The sequence below is a fragment of the Hypoxylon fragiforme genome (genome assembly GCF_022984875.1).
Source record: "Hypoxylon fragiforme strain CBS 206.31 chromosome Unknown GGS25scaffold_8, whole genome shotgun sequence".
In the NCBI taxonomy this organism is placed as follows: domain Eukaryota; kingdom Fungi; phylum Ascomycota; class Sordariomycetes; order Xylariales; family Hypoxylaceae; genus Hypoxylon; species Hypoxylon fragiforme.
This window is the reverse complement of record NW_026054763.1, coordinates 1,930,116-1,943,938: the sequence shown is the minus strand read 5'-3', so window position 1 is coordinate 1,943,938 and position 13,823 is coordinate 1,930,116. Positions and strand designations below refer to the sequence as shown.

General features: G+C 48.9%; 4 protein-coding genes across 4 annotated transcripts; 2 read left to right on the top strand and 2 right to left on the bottom strand.

The window, feature by feature from the left end:
* Positions 1-783: 783 nt before the first annotated feature.
* GGS25DRAFT_504112 (Cerato-platanin) lies at positions 784-2,561 on the bottom strand. Its single transcript, XM_049262109.1, has 3 exons — positions 1,985-2,561; positions 1,741-1,907; positions 784-1,484 (listed from the first exon to the last, which is right to left on the bottom strand). Exons 1-3 carry the CDS (start codon positions 2,043-2,045, stop codon positions 1,293-1,295), a joined length of 420 nt encoding a protein of 139 aa, XP_049113982.1. The 5' UTR covers positions 2,046-2,561; the 3' UTR covers positions 784-1,292.
* A 2,626-nt stretch (positions 2,562-5,187) lies between these two features.
* Positions 5,188-6,975, top strand: GGS25DRAFT_420211 (MFS general substrate transporter). Its single transcript, XM_049258554.1, has 2 exons — positions 5,188-5,479; positions 5,573-6,975. Exons 1-2 carry the CDS (start codon positions 5,408-5,410, stop codon positions 6,830-6,832), a joined length of 1,332 nt encoding a protein of 443 aa, XP_049113981.1. The 5' UTR covers positions 5,188-5,407; the 3' UTR covers positions 6,833-6,975.
* Positions 6,976-8,152: 1,177 nt separating this feature from the next.
* GGS25DRAFT_534169 (TAP-like protein-domain-containing protein) lies at positions 8,153-10,816 on the top strand. Its single transcript, XM_049265737.1, has 3 exons — positions 8,153-9,035; positions 9,109-9,556; positions 9,640-10,816. Exons 1-3 carry the CDS (start codon positions 8,626-8,628, stop codon positions 10,624-10,626), a joined length of 1,845 nt encoding a protein of 614 aa, XP_049113980.1. The 5' UTR covers positions 8,153-8,625; the 3' UTR covers positions 10,627-10,816.
* Positions 10,817-11,298: 482 nt separating this feature from the next.
* On the bottom strand, positions 11,299-12,457 carry GGS25DRAFT_524708 (uncharacterized protein; the record flags this gene model as incomplete). Its single annotated transcript, XM_049264656.1, has 2 exons — positions 11,299-12,078; positions 12,158-12,457. The coding sequence occupies 2 exons, from the start codon at positions 12,455-12,457 to the stop codon at positions 11,299-11,301; spliced, it is 1,080 nt and encodes a 359-aa protein (XP_049113979.1).
* Between the last annotated feature and the right edge of the window lie 1,366 nt (positions 12,458-13,823).

Here is a 13,823-nt window from a genome sequence, read left to right as displayed (position 1 = left end):
TTTTTCGCTTGCTTGTTTGCCTGCTTGCTAGTTTTGGTTGGCTTTTTTCGTTTTTATATTTATTCCCCCCGCAGTCGTCGTCTTCCGCTTGTTTTTTGTTTTTTGTTTTTTTTAACTTTACGAAAAGGAGAGGCAGGCTCGGGATGGGAAAAATAAGGGGGGGATAAGGAAAGTGAAAGTGACAGAGAGAGAGAGAGAGAATGTGTGTGTAGGTAGTATAAGAGCCAACAAAAATAAAAAAGGCAAACGCAAACGCAACGCTTGATGTCCCGTTTTTTTGGTGTTTATGAACCGAGACAACAAAGAAGAAAAGGGCGATCTGATTAATCGCTGGCTACGAACAAAAATTACGTAGTAGTAGTAAAGTCAGCCAGCTTACCTTTTTGGCTTTTCCTCTCTCCTTTTCCTTCAGGAGTGGGAAAGGGGAGAAAGACGTGATGGTGGTGGTGGTGGAGGGAGGTTAGTTAGGTAGATGATGCCTAGAGCTATAATAATCAATATTTCCGTTACTCTCTCAGATCTTGCCTACCTACCTACCTAACCTAGGTTGCCCAAGGATATTTTGATGATCATGACTCCTGCAATTTGATGCTTTCTTTCATGACCGTGACAGATTTTACCGCTACATACCTGCGCCAAAAGGTGAAGAGGAACCGATCTCTCATCAATTGTCTTTAATATATGCTAGGTAGTAGAGTATAGTTATATATATGACAAGTTGCTTTGTCTCTCTTCAACTTTTTTAGGTATTCACTTTCACTTGCATTTAGGGAACTTGCGGTGTTTTCTTTCCTTGCGAGAAGTCATATTTTTTGATTTCTTGTTAAGCTAAAGTACTACCTATGTAGGTACCCAGGCGGATAAGTAGGTAGTGAGTGCTTGCTGCAAATATGGCTATGCTATGCTATTGTAAGTCTGTATGTGTGATAACTATACTCCTAATGAATGCTGTCCTTTTTTTGGATTGGTAAAATAAATAAATAAACCCAGCGCCGTCCCTGATGCATGGCTTGCAATGTGTTAGATATTAAGGAATGAACATTAAGTACTATAGAATGGATAGGACTTTTTTCCGTTATGATCGGTAATGATAATAAAAAAAAAGACGCCGGGACCCGAACACCACCTCCACCCCAAATGTTCAATTCAACCCCCGGACCCATGGATCTCTCATCTCGTATCGTATCGTATCGTATCGTATCATACCGTACGTAAGGCGTAAAGATGTTGGAAGAGAGGATGGATGCGTAAGCAATTAAATTAAATAAAAAAAGAAGACGGAAAAGGTTCGCTTATGCGGTAACACCACAGGCGCTGACGTCGACGAGGCGCGAGGTGGCGTCGATGCGGCCGAGGCTGACGGCCTGGCCGTTGGTGAGGGCGTTCATGGCGTCGAGGGCGATGTTGAAGCCGGAGCCGGCGTGGTCGATGGCCAGGACGTTGATGGTCTTGCCCTGGTACGCGAGCTCGTAGCAGGTGCCGCACTGTTTGTTGTTGTTTATTAGCCTTTTGTTTGGTTCGGAAAGGAGGAAAAAAAAACTCCGAGATGGATGGTTATGCTTAAAAAAAAGCTGGGGGGCGGGTGTGGGGTGGGTTTTAGATAGATCGCGATACGGTCTGGGCTATGTGTGGAGATGGAGATGCCTCCACAATAACTATATCCATATGTAGGTTTTGTGGATTTGAGGGGAAGGGGGAAAGGAAGGAAGGAAGGAGAAAGAAACAATGAGAGAAACTTACAGCTGATGAACCCCAGCCGCCGATAGCATCAGTGCCGCCGATGTAGGTGGTGGGAATGTCGCCCTGTGTTTGCCATCCGTAGCGGGTGATCAGGCCGGTAGGGCCGTCGGAGCAGGAGATGACGGTAAGAGAGCGAGATCGGTCATCGTAGCCGGTATCGTAGGAGACTATGTATAAAGTTAGCAAATGCGATTTCACTGAGATTTACCATATCTAGGTAGCTAGATAGGTAGAAGATGCGTACCAGAGACAGCCGACGAGGCGACGGCGAGGGAAAGGAGCTGGACAAGCTTGGTGAACTGCATATTGATGGTTGTTGGGGGGGTTGGTTTGGAAGGGAGAATAAGATATATTCTGGAGTTGATAGAGATGGAGACGTGGGTGAGAGTATTGAAACTTTGAGATGTTGTTGTTGATGTTGATGTTGAAGCTGATGCTGATGATAATGAGAAGACTATTGAAAAGACGAGAGGATGTCGTCTTTATATGCTCACTCTCATCTATTCATTCAGGTAATATTTACTTACATACTACCAACCAACACCTGACGTAGGTAGCTGTTTTTCTCCATACCTCGTATACCATTCAAACCATTCGACGATACGTTACGTGTGGTCGTGAAGCCAGCCATCATACGTGGTGACATTCTGCAGCTTGGCGGAACTTCGGTCGACTCAAAGAACTGACAGGTTACTCGAGTGTTTTTTTTTACCGAAGCTAACCACATATTGCACCTAGTAGCATAGCCCATCCATGTCCCTCGACGACCAGACTGACCAGATGATGCTGATAACTTACCTAGTACCATGGGCTGTACTCTAGCTAGAATCTACACTAACTTAGTTCGATTCAACTGCTAGTCTCGCTGCGCTGCACCACATCAGAAGGACGGTGGAGGCATGCGCGGTATGACATGAGAGCGGTCGATACTTTGTAGAATGTATCGGACAATATCTACAATACTGTGCAACTTCAGCGGGCCTCTGGTTCTCGTGTTCGTGCCCTTGAGAGGATATGTGGGGTGCGATACCGCCGATCCCTTTCGTATTAGGTGCTGCTAGGTGTTGCTAGGTGCTGCGGCTTGGCTTGGTAGTACCGCTGGGGCCGCAAGTTGCCATTTATAGTAACGATAGTGCGGTCTACACCCTGCAATGCAATGCCGTTCAAGTCCCGTACAATTGGAGTGCGCTAGCGGTAGTTCAATACAGTAAAGAATGAGAGCTTTGTGTGGCTTACGAGCACTTGTTGGTTCTAGAAACCTACCTAGATAGGTAGGTATGTAGGTTGTTGGCTTGTTGCAAAAAGTCGGGCGCTGGTATTTGTGTTTACAACAGCGAGACAAATTAGTATCTCCTGAGTCCTGAATTCCCACTTGTTCTTTGAAACAAACATCAACAAACCCAACAAGTCTTGTACATACATACCTGCATACCTGCATACCTTCCTACCTGATTTTGATAAGTAAAGTAAAAAAGTGCTAAGTCCTTTCATCATTACCATAATAGACGCCTTGAGAACAAACTCATGAGTTCACAGTATGTGTTTTACTACGTAGTAGGGCTACCCGAAGGCTCCGCGTATTCGCATGCGGCCTATGAATGAGGCTGAGATATATGCACGAGTGTAAGTGGCTCCCGACGGAGATCCGGGGTCAGCCCTCACTTGCGGCTCTATTGGTGTTTGTTTATCAGCTAGCCCTATCGTGGATCGTGGATGGCAAGATCAGTGGTGCAAGTGCGGCTATCCGATAAATCGTAGTAGCCTATTCTCGACATTCCCATAGTATACTTGTCAGTATTGTTGTCTGATTTTGGACGTGTAGTCTCGACGAGCTTTGGAAAGGATCATTTCTGCATGCTCACTCTGCCACATGGCTGTTCTTGATGCGATTATATTCTTCAAGATCAAGTTGCTCAGCTGATTATGTTCGGGCTCTGGAACGTCTGGTGCAAGTTGCCGCCAATCTGGGCCTCTTTTGACTTTTGAAAGCCAGCAAGTTGCTTTATCTAGAGTCCATTGATAGCCCATAATCGATCCTTGTAGCCTCTCAGCATCTTTGCCGTAGACAAGTCTTGATCCGCTTTGGGCGACGACCTTTGGACGACGATTAAAACTTGTTCGAGTTATGTAAGCTACCCCGTATGTAGGACTATATAATTGCATGGTTAGATCGTAGGTATATCCGCTTTTGAGATGCTGACGATCGTCCCACCCAGTCCAGGTAATCCACGTCCCTCACTTAAACACCTGCAGTGACAAGTGCAGTGACAAGACTGCAAGAGTGCTTTTCTCCATGTTTATCGGGTCGTGTTTCTAGCAGGTTCTAAAGTGAGCAGGATCGTCATTCAAGCTTTAGGGAAATGGCCATATGGACGGGGACCGCCAACGGCCGACAAGGACTTCCCGTTTGCCGTGTTGACTGATGCAGGGCTGAGAAGATAATCCAACGAACTGCGCTCTGGTCCATAATTCTTCGGAGAGAAATTTCCGGTGTCATTCTATCGCAGGATTCTGACGCCGTCTGATCTTTTGTGGTGGGGTTTGATCTGTCGGAAGAGGTAGGTATATATAATCCTATATCTGAGACACCAGATATCCATCTTCAAGTCCCAAGAAGCCTCTCTTTTTCGTATCTCTTCCCCAAACATACACATCACATATCAATAACATCCAAACTGACTCCCAAGCTACCTGTAGCTCTGACGGCAAATCAATACCAAAACTGACGTGAAGGCAGGCCATATATGCCTGGCTATCTGACATGGCGATATTCGCATCTGCTCTTCATCCAAGCTTCCTACCTCAGCGTACCCGGTAGCTTCTATCGAACCTATGGTCCATCAAGTTAAGTAGACCATGGTTGAGTGAATGTGTGGGCGTACCGCAATCAACAAATCTTGTGAGTTTTGTAGTCTTTGTGCTCGGGCTGTTGTGTTGTTTTCAATGTTGTGTGTTTGTGCAAGTGTGCAATCCAAGTGAATAAATTATCTGTCTCTTATGTTTATCATAATAGTTCTTTCTTGATCTGTTCATTTTCAGCACCTACAACAAAGTAGGTATGTTATACTGCGCTAGTACTACTAGTAGTAGTATGAAGTACTATGAACTCTGGAGATGTAAGTAGGAAGGTTCATCACGAACCCCTCAGCAGATCAGCAGAAACATAAAACAAATTCAATGTTGATCGATTTGATGTTTAGTACGGCGATAGTACTACGGGATAATGTTTATACATAAGTGCTAACTATTCATATGTTATGCATGTGGGGCACGTCGGTTGTCGGACTCTTTTAAAACCCTTAAACCCCTTGTTCGGATGTTCCTGTGCTTAACAGTACTTATTCTAGTCTATTCTAGTCTGAATTGGGTTAGATCAGATGAGATGAGGATACGTAACTTTAGTCCGCAGCCCCTGCATCGAAAGCTTATCCATGTTTCGCTTCCTCCCGTCACTTTATTGCCGTTGTACTTCGTACTTGGAGTATTTCTTCTAGTACGAGATTCGCACCTTTTTACGAGCGCCGTCGAACTCGCTGGCTTGTACTTATTTTCCTTGTTCTCGCGTTAATGACACTCGTCATACTTCTCCCAACTTCCTTTCGTTTTCCTCATCGACTGGCTGGTCCGTTGTAACGACTTAACTATCTAGGTACGAAATAGAATAAAAATGTCTACCGTCGACCCTAGCACCCGAAAAAGGGTGCTTAAAGTGATATTCATCTCTTTGCTTTTAGATTTGGTACGTTGCATATCTGGGCCGGAGGGGACGGAGGGGACGGAAGGGGCGCGCCGGGTAGAGCTTGCAAACTAATATTAAGCTTGAACTTCACAGGTCTCCTTTACCTTCATTCTCCCTCTCTTCCCCAAACTTCTTGAGTTCTACCGAAACAGCGAAGCCGGCCCCGAGTCGCAATCGACCCTACTTGCGCGCATCATCGACGGCCTTCACACCTACAAGTCAGCATTCGCGAAACCTATCGACTCGAGATATGATATTGTTCTACTGGGTGGCGCCCTAGGTAGCTTGTTCTCTCTACTTCAAGCCATCGCCTCTCCCGTCATTGGTCACCTCTCCGACAGATATGGCAGAAGGGCAGCACTACTGGCCAGTATGGCTGGAAATATCGTCTCTGTCCTCCTTTGGGTCATGGCAGTGGATTTCAGAACCTTCCTTGCCTCGCGCATAGTTGGTGGACTATCGGAGGGTAACGTCCAACTAGCGACAGCCATTGCTACCGATATCTCAGATGAGAACAGTCGCGGTTCGACCATGGCTTTGATAGGCGCATGCTTTTCTATTGCTTTCACCTTCGGCCCAGCCCTCGGCGCATACCTGAGCACCATTGCCACCGTCGCTGCGAACCCCTTTGCGACAGCTGCCGGTGTATCTCTGTCTCTGATCGTGGTCGAGACAGCTTACCTGTACTTTGCGTTACCTGAGACGCTACCAAACAGAACAGGGAAGCAAAGCACGGCCAAGACAGTTGCCAAGCCAGCTGCCGTGACGCGCACGAACTCGCACTTCCTGTTGAACTTGGTGCACTTCAGCTTTTTACTCTTCTTCTCGGGCATGGAATTCTCACTACCATTCATGACCTACGATCTTTTCCAGTACAACTCAGCGCAGAACGGGCGGCTACTTGGTTATGTAGGCCTGGTAGCGTCGATACTACAGGGCGGAGTCACGCGCCGCTTACCTCCTCTACTTACCGTGCGAATGGGTGTGACGGCATGCCTAGTTGCCTTCGTCATGCTAGGGCGCATCAGCACCGTCGGCTCGCTATACCTTGCTGCCACGTGCCTAGCAACCACATCAGCCACAGTCGTCAGCGGTCTCAACACCCTAAGCAGTTTCGAGGCGAACGAGGGCGAGCGAGGCGGCAAGCTAGGCATTCTCAGGAGCTGGGGTCAGCTTGGACGAGGCTTGGGACCGATCTTGTTCACTAGCGTGTACTGGTGGGCGGGCAGAGAAGTTGCTTACAATGTGGGGGCATTGGGAATCTTGGTCGTCACTTTGCTAGTTTTCGCCGGACTGAAGTCACCGCCCGGTTCACTAAAGAAGAAGGCGAAGTCGGAGAAGAAGGAATTGTAAATATGAGAGACATGTACGATATAAATATCTGTTCATATAGGTAGATTTTGGCAGGATGAAGCTGGACATAGATAGGTATCTAGGTAATACCGAAGAGTTGGTTTCGAAGAAATGAAGACAATATCGAAAGATTATTAAACAAACCTCTACAACTATGCAAGAATGCAGGATATACGAATGAATAAGATCATCGAGGTTTAGGCAACAGTTTATTCGATGATCTTGCGATTAAGCTTCGTTTACTCCGTACAAGACAACGGGACTGAAGATCTCTTTGCCCTTGCTGGCCCGGGGTACATATATTCCTAACCCTAGTGTAAATCGAAACATCCACCCAAGGACAACTCCAGCATGGCGCGTCTTTAAGAAGCTCAAAATGTTGATGTTAATAATAGCTTTCCTAGGTTGAGGTACATAAGTGGTCCAATGGCTACTTAAGTATTTGGTAATTAAGCGAAAAATGAATGCCAATTGTTGAAATTAGGACTTAAAGCACAGCCCCTCGTAGTGTTCCTGCTAGTCAACGAACAACTACACATTTACTTCTCATTGGACGTTGATTTAGGTTTTAGTCCTTCAGCCGCACCTGGTCTGGTAGGTTAGGTAGCTGGTAGGGTAGCTGTGCTAGGCAGAAGCTATTCGAGTTCGAGCATAATTAGCTGTTCGTCTATTGGTCAAGTAGGTACCTACCTATGTAGGCACATCAATATGTAGGTAGGTACTACTAGTAGTAGACAGTGACATTTCAGACACGAAAGATTGTAACTCTATGTAAGATAATATGTAGATAAGTTACTGAGCAAGATACTCCAATGTGACGGTGAACGGCCGGGATGGCCCGCTTTGATATAAATGATATTATTGCATAGGTAGGTATGTATCGATGCTGCCTAATCCCTTCAGTCGTGTAAACCACCGCAGTATGTGACAGGTCACTCGACATAATTTTAATGGCTGAGACCCTACCTAGTAGCTACTACATGCAGGTACCTAAGGTAAGTGTACAATAAATAGAATTGTAGTGCGGTAGTCTCGATATCTAATGTACCTAAGTTGTAGTCCGTTAAGCAGCCCTACCAGCTTCCGAAATTCGAAAGGGATCCCCCGCAAACCCTATCCCCAACGGCTGTCTTAGGTGACCCACCCGAGTGGGGAAATCTCTTACTCAATCGGGGAATTCAACATTGACAGCAACGCATCTGATTGGCTGTGTTCATCTGATTACTCAGACGAACAAAGGTTCAACCAATTGGAGTTATTTATTGATAGACTGCTATGTATCGTGTACCTACGTAGGCATACAATTTTAACCCCTATGCCCGACGTGATGAGATGATGCGGAACCCATAAATACGCACAAACTGGAGTAGGTACTTCGTAACCTGTCTCCTTATAGAGAGCAAGTTTGATCCAATTATCGTTTAGCTCGGCGAAGAGCTGAAAGACTATCCCTTCTCATTTATGGAATCTATGGAAAGATAGCACAGCCTACCAACAGGAGACTGCCTTAGGCACCCAAGTATTCTGCACGTGTAGGTTGGACTACTTTCCTGTCCTGTGCGGCGCAGCATGGATCCAACTCCGCGAGACTACCTACCGGGTTGTCTGGGTTTAGGTACTAGGTAATATACTCAGATATCCGGAATCGAGCCCCTTATTCAAATAGAAGCTCAAGTCCACGATGCGTTTCAGATATTATTGTGTCTTGTCATCACAAGTTCAGACACTCGCTTGTCTCACCTTAATAGCACACCCCCCTTTTCTTTAGCTGTTGTTTGTCTCGAGCTATCGAGATGAAGCCCACGATGCAGACCAATCTGTTCCTGGCCACACTCCTCGGCCGTCTTGCTACGGCTCAAACTCCCCCGAGCTTCGATTGGGACTCCATCAGCCCGTCGACTTCACTTGCGTACACGGACTGCTACGGTGCTTTCAAGTGTGCCAAGCTATCTGTGCCGCTCGACTGGCTTGACGAATCGTCAAATGGTACCAACGGTACCGACCGTGTGAGCCTCGCTATTCTCAAGCTCCCTGCTGTCGTCAATGACACCGATCCTACCTTTGGCGGCACCATCATCACCAACCCGGGCGGCCCCGGAGGTTCCGGAGTCGAGTTCGTTCTCTTAGCAGGAAGCAGGATGCAAAGTGTCGCCGACGGCGAAAAACACTACGAGATCCTGTCCTTTGACCCTCGCGGTGTTGGGTAAGCCTTTTTTATCCTCTTTTGCCATCTTTAAATCTTCACATTGATTACGTTTAACTAATCAAATCTATAGTTTCACTGAGCCCAAGAGCGACTGCTACAACGACGAGTTCTCACGTGCTGTGACCTCCATCCAGCAGCGCTCCCTCGGCCCTCTCACCGGCGGCCTCGAGATCATCCGGCGCCAAAGAGCGCTCTACGACGCCTACGGGCGCCTCTGCGAGCGCGGCCCCGACATCCACCGCTACATGACCACGTCCAGCGTGGCGCGGGACATGGTTGAGATCATCGACAAGATCGACGAGCTTCGACAGAAGGAGGCTCAGAGCTCGGTGCCGCGCTATCGTAGAGGAGCCTCGCAGCAGTTCCAGACGCGCCAGGAGAAGGACCTGCCCCGGATCCAGTATTGGGGATTTTCGTACGGCACGGTCCTCGGAAACTACTTTGCTTCGATGTTCCCTGGCCGTGTTGGCCGCATGATACTCGAGGCTGTCGTGGATGTCCATGATTACTACAGTGCCGTAAGTATTTTCTTTCCCGTCTGGTTAACGCCAAGCCCCTGTGTAAGTATTTATGAGCAAGCTAACACGAGTAACAATCATAGGCCTGGGAAAAGAACCTGATCGACACGGAGAGCGACTACAACACGCTCTTCACGACCTGCTTCGACGGCAAAGCCAACTGCGCCCTGTACCAGCCCACCGACAGCAGCGCCTCCGACATCCGCGCGCGCTTCGACGCCTTCCTCGCCTCCCTCGACGCCACCCCCGCGCAGTACGTGTCCCCCGACTCCAACAACATCGAGCAATTCACGCGCGACGACATCCTCGGCATCGTCTTCTCGACCCTCTACCAGCCCCTCCTCTACTTCCCCACCCTCGCCTCGGGTCTCGCGCAGGCCATGGAAGGGAACCTCACCGCCGTCTACCAGACCCTCACCCAGGTCCCGCGCTCGTCCGCGGGGTACTGCCCGACCCCCGCGCCGACCGAGTACACGTGGGCCAGCGACGCGCTCGCCGGCATCGGCTGCGGCGACGCCGAGCCCCAGGCCGCGTCGACCGTCGCCGGCTTCGCGGGGTACCTCGGCACGCTCGAGGCGCAGTCGCCGCACTTCGCCGCCAGCTGGGCGCACATCCACCTGACCTGCGACACGTGGCGCGTGCGCCCGGCGTACCGGTTCGCGGGCCCGTGGACGACGCCGGCGCCCACCGGCGCCAACGCGTCCGCCGAGGCCGGGAGGCCGGCGGCGCCGATCCTGTTCCTGTCGAGCCTGCACGACCCCGTCACGCCGCGCGCGAACGCCGTCGCGATGGCGGCGGAGCACCCCGGCGCCGCGGTGCTGACGCAGGCGAATGCGGGGCACGGGACGCTGGAGGTGCCGGGGAAGTGCAGGGACGACTATGTGAAGGTCTACTTGGCGACGGGCGAGGTGCCGCCGGCGGACACGGTTTGCGAGCCGGATTGCGAGCCGTTTCAGCCGTGCGCGGAGTTGGAGGCGGGGGCGGCGGCGAAGAGGTCGTTGGGGAAGAGGGCGGGTGATGGGGCGCCGGAGTGGCCGCCGAGGAGGCGGCTGCCGTTGAGTGTGGTGTAGATACCTAGTAGAGGTGGAGGTGATTGTTAAGGGGGTAAAGGGTATGAGTTGGGTATTGGGTATCATAGACGGGCTAATTGGGCGCTTTGAATGAATAGGGATGGGTGGACGGATGGATGGAATACTTATGATGGATGGGCAAACGTGTAATTACGAAGCAGTGGATAGAGATATATACAGTTGAAAGTACATACCTACCTACGTACCTTTACGATGTAGGGTTATGTGACATGAACTACAATGAAGGAATTGATAATTTAGTTTGCAATGCCGGTAGGAATTAGGAAGAAACATAGCGAGAAGAGCTTTTTATGTTATGGCCGTGGCTTGATTTCTTGATCACTACTGATGTGAGTAGGTAGGTACCTCATCGAAAAGAGATCGAGGGACCCTTCGCCTGACTACCTAACTAATTAATCAACAAACTGACTGACTGGCCAACCCAGAGCTAGTTGAAGTGGACTGGCGACGACCTCCAAAAAGATACAATAAATGTGGTACGGTTGCTTCATTAACGAGAAGTTGTGGAACATTTATGGTAAGCAGGTGCTTAGACTCATACATGTATCAGTCTCCATATCCTGCTGATGAATACGGTCCAGGTGATACCGGTGCCGAATAACTGTTGTTGTTCTTAACCGACTTGCGAGACGTCCTGAGCAAACTCTGATCTCAATGCCCGGAAATATCACTTGTCCACTCATCAATATCTTCTTGATCCGAAGCACCATCCACCTCGTCCTCGTCCTCCTCGTCCTCCTCTCCGTCATCAGCACTGCTTCCATTACTCTTCCCACTCGAACTCCATCCCGCGTCCGAGAAACTCTCGTCCTCTCCTTCCAGGTTGGCCAGGCTCTCCATGAGCGGGCACTCCCAGTCGAAGAGCAGCGACATCGCCTCCTCGGACTCCCAGAGGCAGACGGCCTTCGGGTCAGGCGCTTCCTCGACTTCGTCCTCGACGAGGTTGAAGTACTCCTTCGCGCCGGCGTCGTTGAGGCGCGCGAACAGGAGATCGACGGCGACGTCCTTGCGCTGCTTCTTGCTGGTCCAGCGCTCGACGAGCAGCTTGCCGTTGCCGATCCAGGCGTGGGCCGCGGCGATCATCTCGGTCCAGTGCTCGTCCGACTCGTACTCCTCGGGGTGGCGGTAGAAAAAATCGCAGAACAGGTCGGCGTGCTCGCCTCGGTAGATGGCGTAGAGGGTGTCCTTCTTGGTTATCAGGAACATGATGGCCATGCGGATGATGTTCATGTTCTGCTCAGTTATCTTCAGGCGGTAGCAGTTGCGGCGCTGCGACCCGAGAGGGCGGTACCGGATGGGCGTCAATGACTCCATGGCGCGAGCATAGGAGGTGCCGCCGTGGTCGTTGCCGCCGAGAAGGCGGACAACGAGTCCTCCATAACGGTTCATGAAAATCGATAGGTTTTGATCCTCCGGAAAGACGACCCAGGGCTATATTTGTTGCCGGGTATTAGTCCATGGTCCTCCGATTGAGAGTGTGTACAGTATACATTGTATAGGGTCTACTTACGCGGTCTGATGAGTCGGGGCGGAGTACCGCTTCGTCCTCGGAACCATGGGGAACCACGGCAATATCGCCAATACTATACTCGTCACTTGGATCAACGTCTGCGCCAATATGCTCATTAATCTCCTCGTCAGCCGACTCAAATTCTGCGTTGATATCGATGTCGCCGTCCATGTAGATATCTGCATGTATGTCTACATCATCATCGGTGCCCTCGTCCTGGCTCGAATCGAAATAGTAATGAAACATGTCAGACATCTCCTCGGCGAGGATGTCCACCGGACCTTCGTGACGGTCAGACATGTTTGAACACACGCCCAAGATTCCAGGCTAGGGACACGATTGCTAAGTGGCGAAGAAAATACGCAATAATAATTATCATCAAAACGTTGCCAGTGTCAGATGGGAATCGGATGGGAAGAATGGGAAGGTTTTCTGCTGTAGAAAAAGCTTGGGGGCCAAATAAAGGATTCAGCGTGGTACTTGGGTATTCGAAGGATATCAAGCTATCTTGCTGCTGAGCTGGGAAGCTTTTCTCGCCAGGGAAAAAGGTGTTGTATGGGACAGAGGATAAAATAAGTCAAGTATTTTGTGGGGAGTGATGAAAGTTGTAAGTGCTTGGTATGCTAGGTGGATAATCACAGTTCCTCGCTCTACCTATGATTATCTTTCTCTGCCCTAAGAGGTCAAGGTAAGAAGAAATGGGGAGGTTGTGCTAGAAAGCTTTTGGGTTGGCCCAGGGAAATGCTGTGATTTATGTCCGGTCTCACTTCCTTGACTTGGTAGGGAAGGAAAAGGGAAGAAGGGAGGGAAGAGTGTTGTAGTGGAAAAAATTTGGAACAGATGTAAGGAAGACTTGGTATGGTCCTTAGTAGGTAGGTATGGAGCAAGCTACCCCCGTCTTTGAGGTGTTACGATATTTCGACCTACATCAAAATAAATGAGTTCTTCTACATATTGGCCATCTAGTTGTCTACAGGCCTGAGGCTTCATCAAGGCAAGGCTAGTCTCTGGGACGAGGGGTTTGCTAACAAGTTGCTAGCTTCAAGTCGCTTCTACGTGTCACGAAGATAATATATTAGTATTGTGAAAAGTCATGTTAAGAAGATGGCACACAAGAGAGTTGTCGCTTAGGTAGGTATGAACTTCATAACAGGCTTATGATAAAGTTGGTGAGCACTGGAGACATAGGGGGGCTCTACTTTGTCGGGGCCTGTATATATGACCCCTAATATTCAGACGTGCAAGCGAGACAAGCTTTAAAATAAGACGACTCAGTTTATCTGTAGATATTGGTAGTTTTGTGCAAGTGGAATGAGTAGGCAGTTTCCATAAGTTGAACAACAGAGTGAGATTTGGTCTAGGTACTTTGATGTCAATGCTGACAAAATGCAACATGTGAACCATGTAGAAAGAGTGAAAGTTGGATTCCAGTACAAATATTTAATAACATGAAAAGCTACAGTGAACATTGCTGTGATTAGGTAACCTATATGTGGAATTATCAGTGCCTTTGGTTGATAAATCTTGAATTCGAATAGAGAGTTGATGCTAGTTACAAAGATAATAGGACGTTCTCTTAACGAATTCCCTCTTGCTTTATATCGTCCTCAATTCCACGTCTGGAGCAGTTTCGTTGAAGCATAAAAAGTCTATGGAGCTACATAAA

Excerpts from the sequence above, each read along its gene's own strand:
- GGS25DRAFT_504112 (XM_049262109.1), bottom strand. The coding sequence starts at position 2,045 with ATGCAGTTCACCAAGCTTGTCCAGCTCCTTTCCCTCGCCGTCGCCTCG. Across the intron at positions 1,908-1,984 it reads CGCCTCGTCGGCTGTCTCTG|TCTCCTACGATACCGGCTAC; the intron begins GTACGCATCTTC and ends CTTTATACATAG. Across the intron at positions 1,485-1,740 it reads GCGGCTGGGGTTCATCAGCT|TGCGGCACCTGCTACGAGCT; the intron begins GTAAGTTTCTCT and ends AACAACAAACAG.
- GGS25DRAFT_420211 (XM_049258554.1), top strand. The coding sequence starts at position 5,408 with ATGTCTACCGTCGACCCTAGCACCCGAAAAAGGGTGCTTAAAGTGATA. Across the intron at positions 5,480-5,572 it reads TCTCTTTGCTTTTAGATTTG|GTCTCCTTTACCTTCATTCT; the intron begins GTACGTTGCATA and ends TGAACTTCACAG.
- GGS25DRAFT_534169 (XM_049265737.1), top strand. The coding sequence starts at position 8,626 with ATGAAGCCCACGATGCAGACCAATCTGTTCCTGGCCACACTCCTCGGC. Across the intron at positions 9,036-9,108 it reads TTTGACCCTCGCGGTGTTGG|TTTCACTGAGCCCAAGAGCG; the intron begins GTAAGCCTTTTT and ends TCAAATCTATAG. Across the intron at positions 9,557-9,639 it reads TCCATGATTACTACAGTGCC|GCCTGGGAAAAGAACCTGAT; the intron begins GTAAGTATTTTC and ends TAACAATCATAG.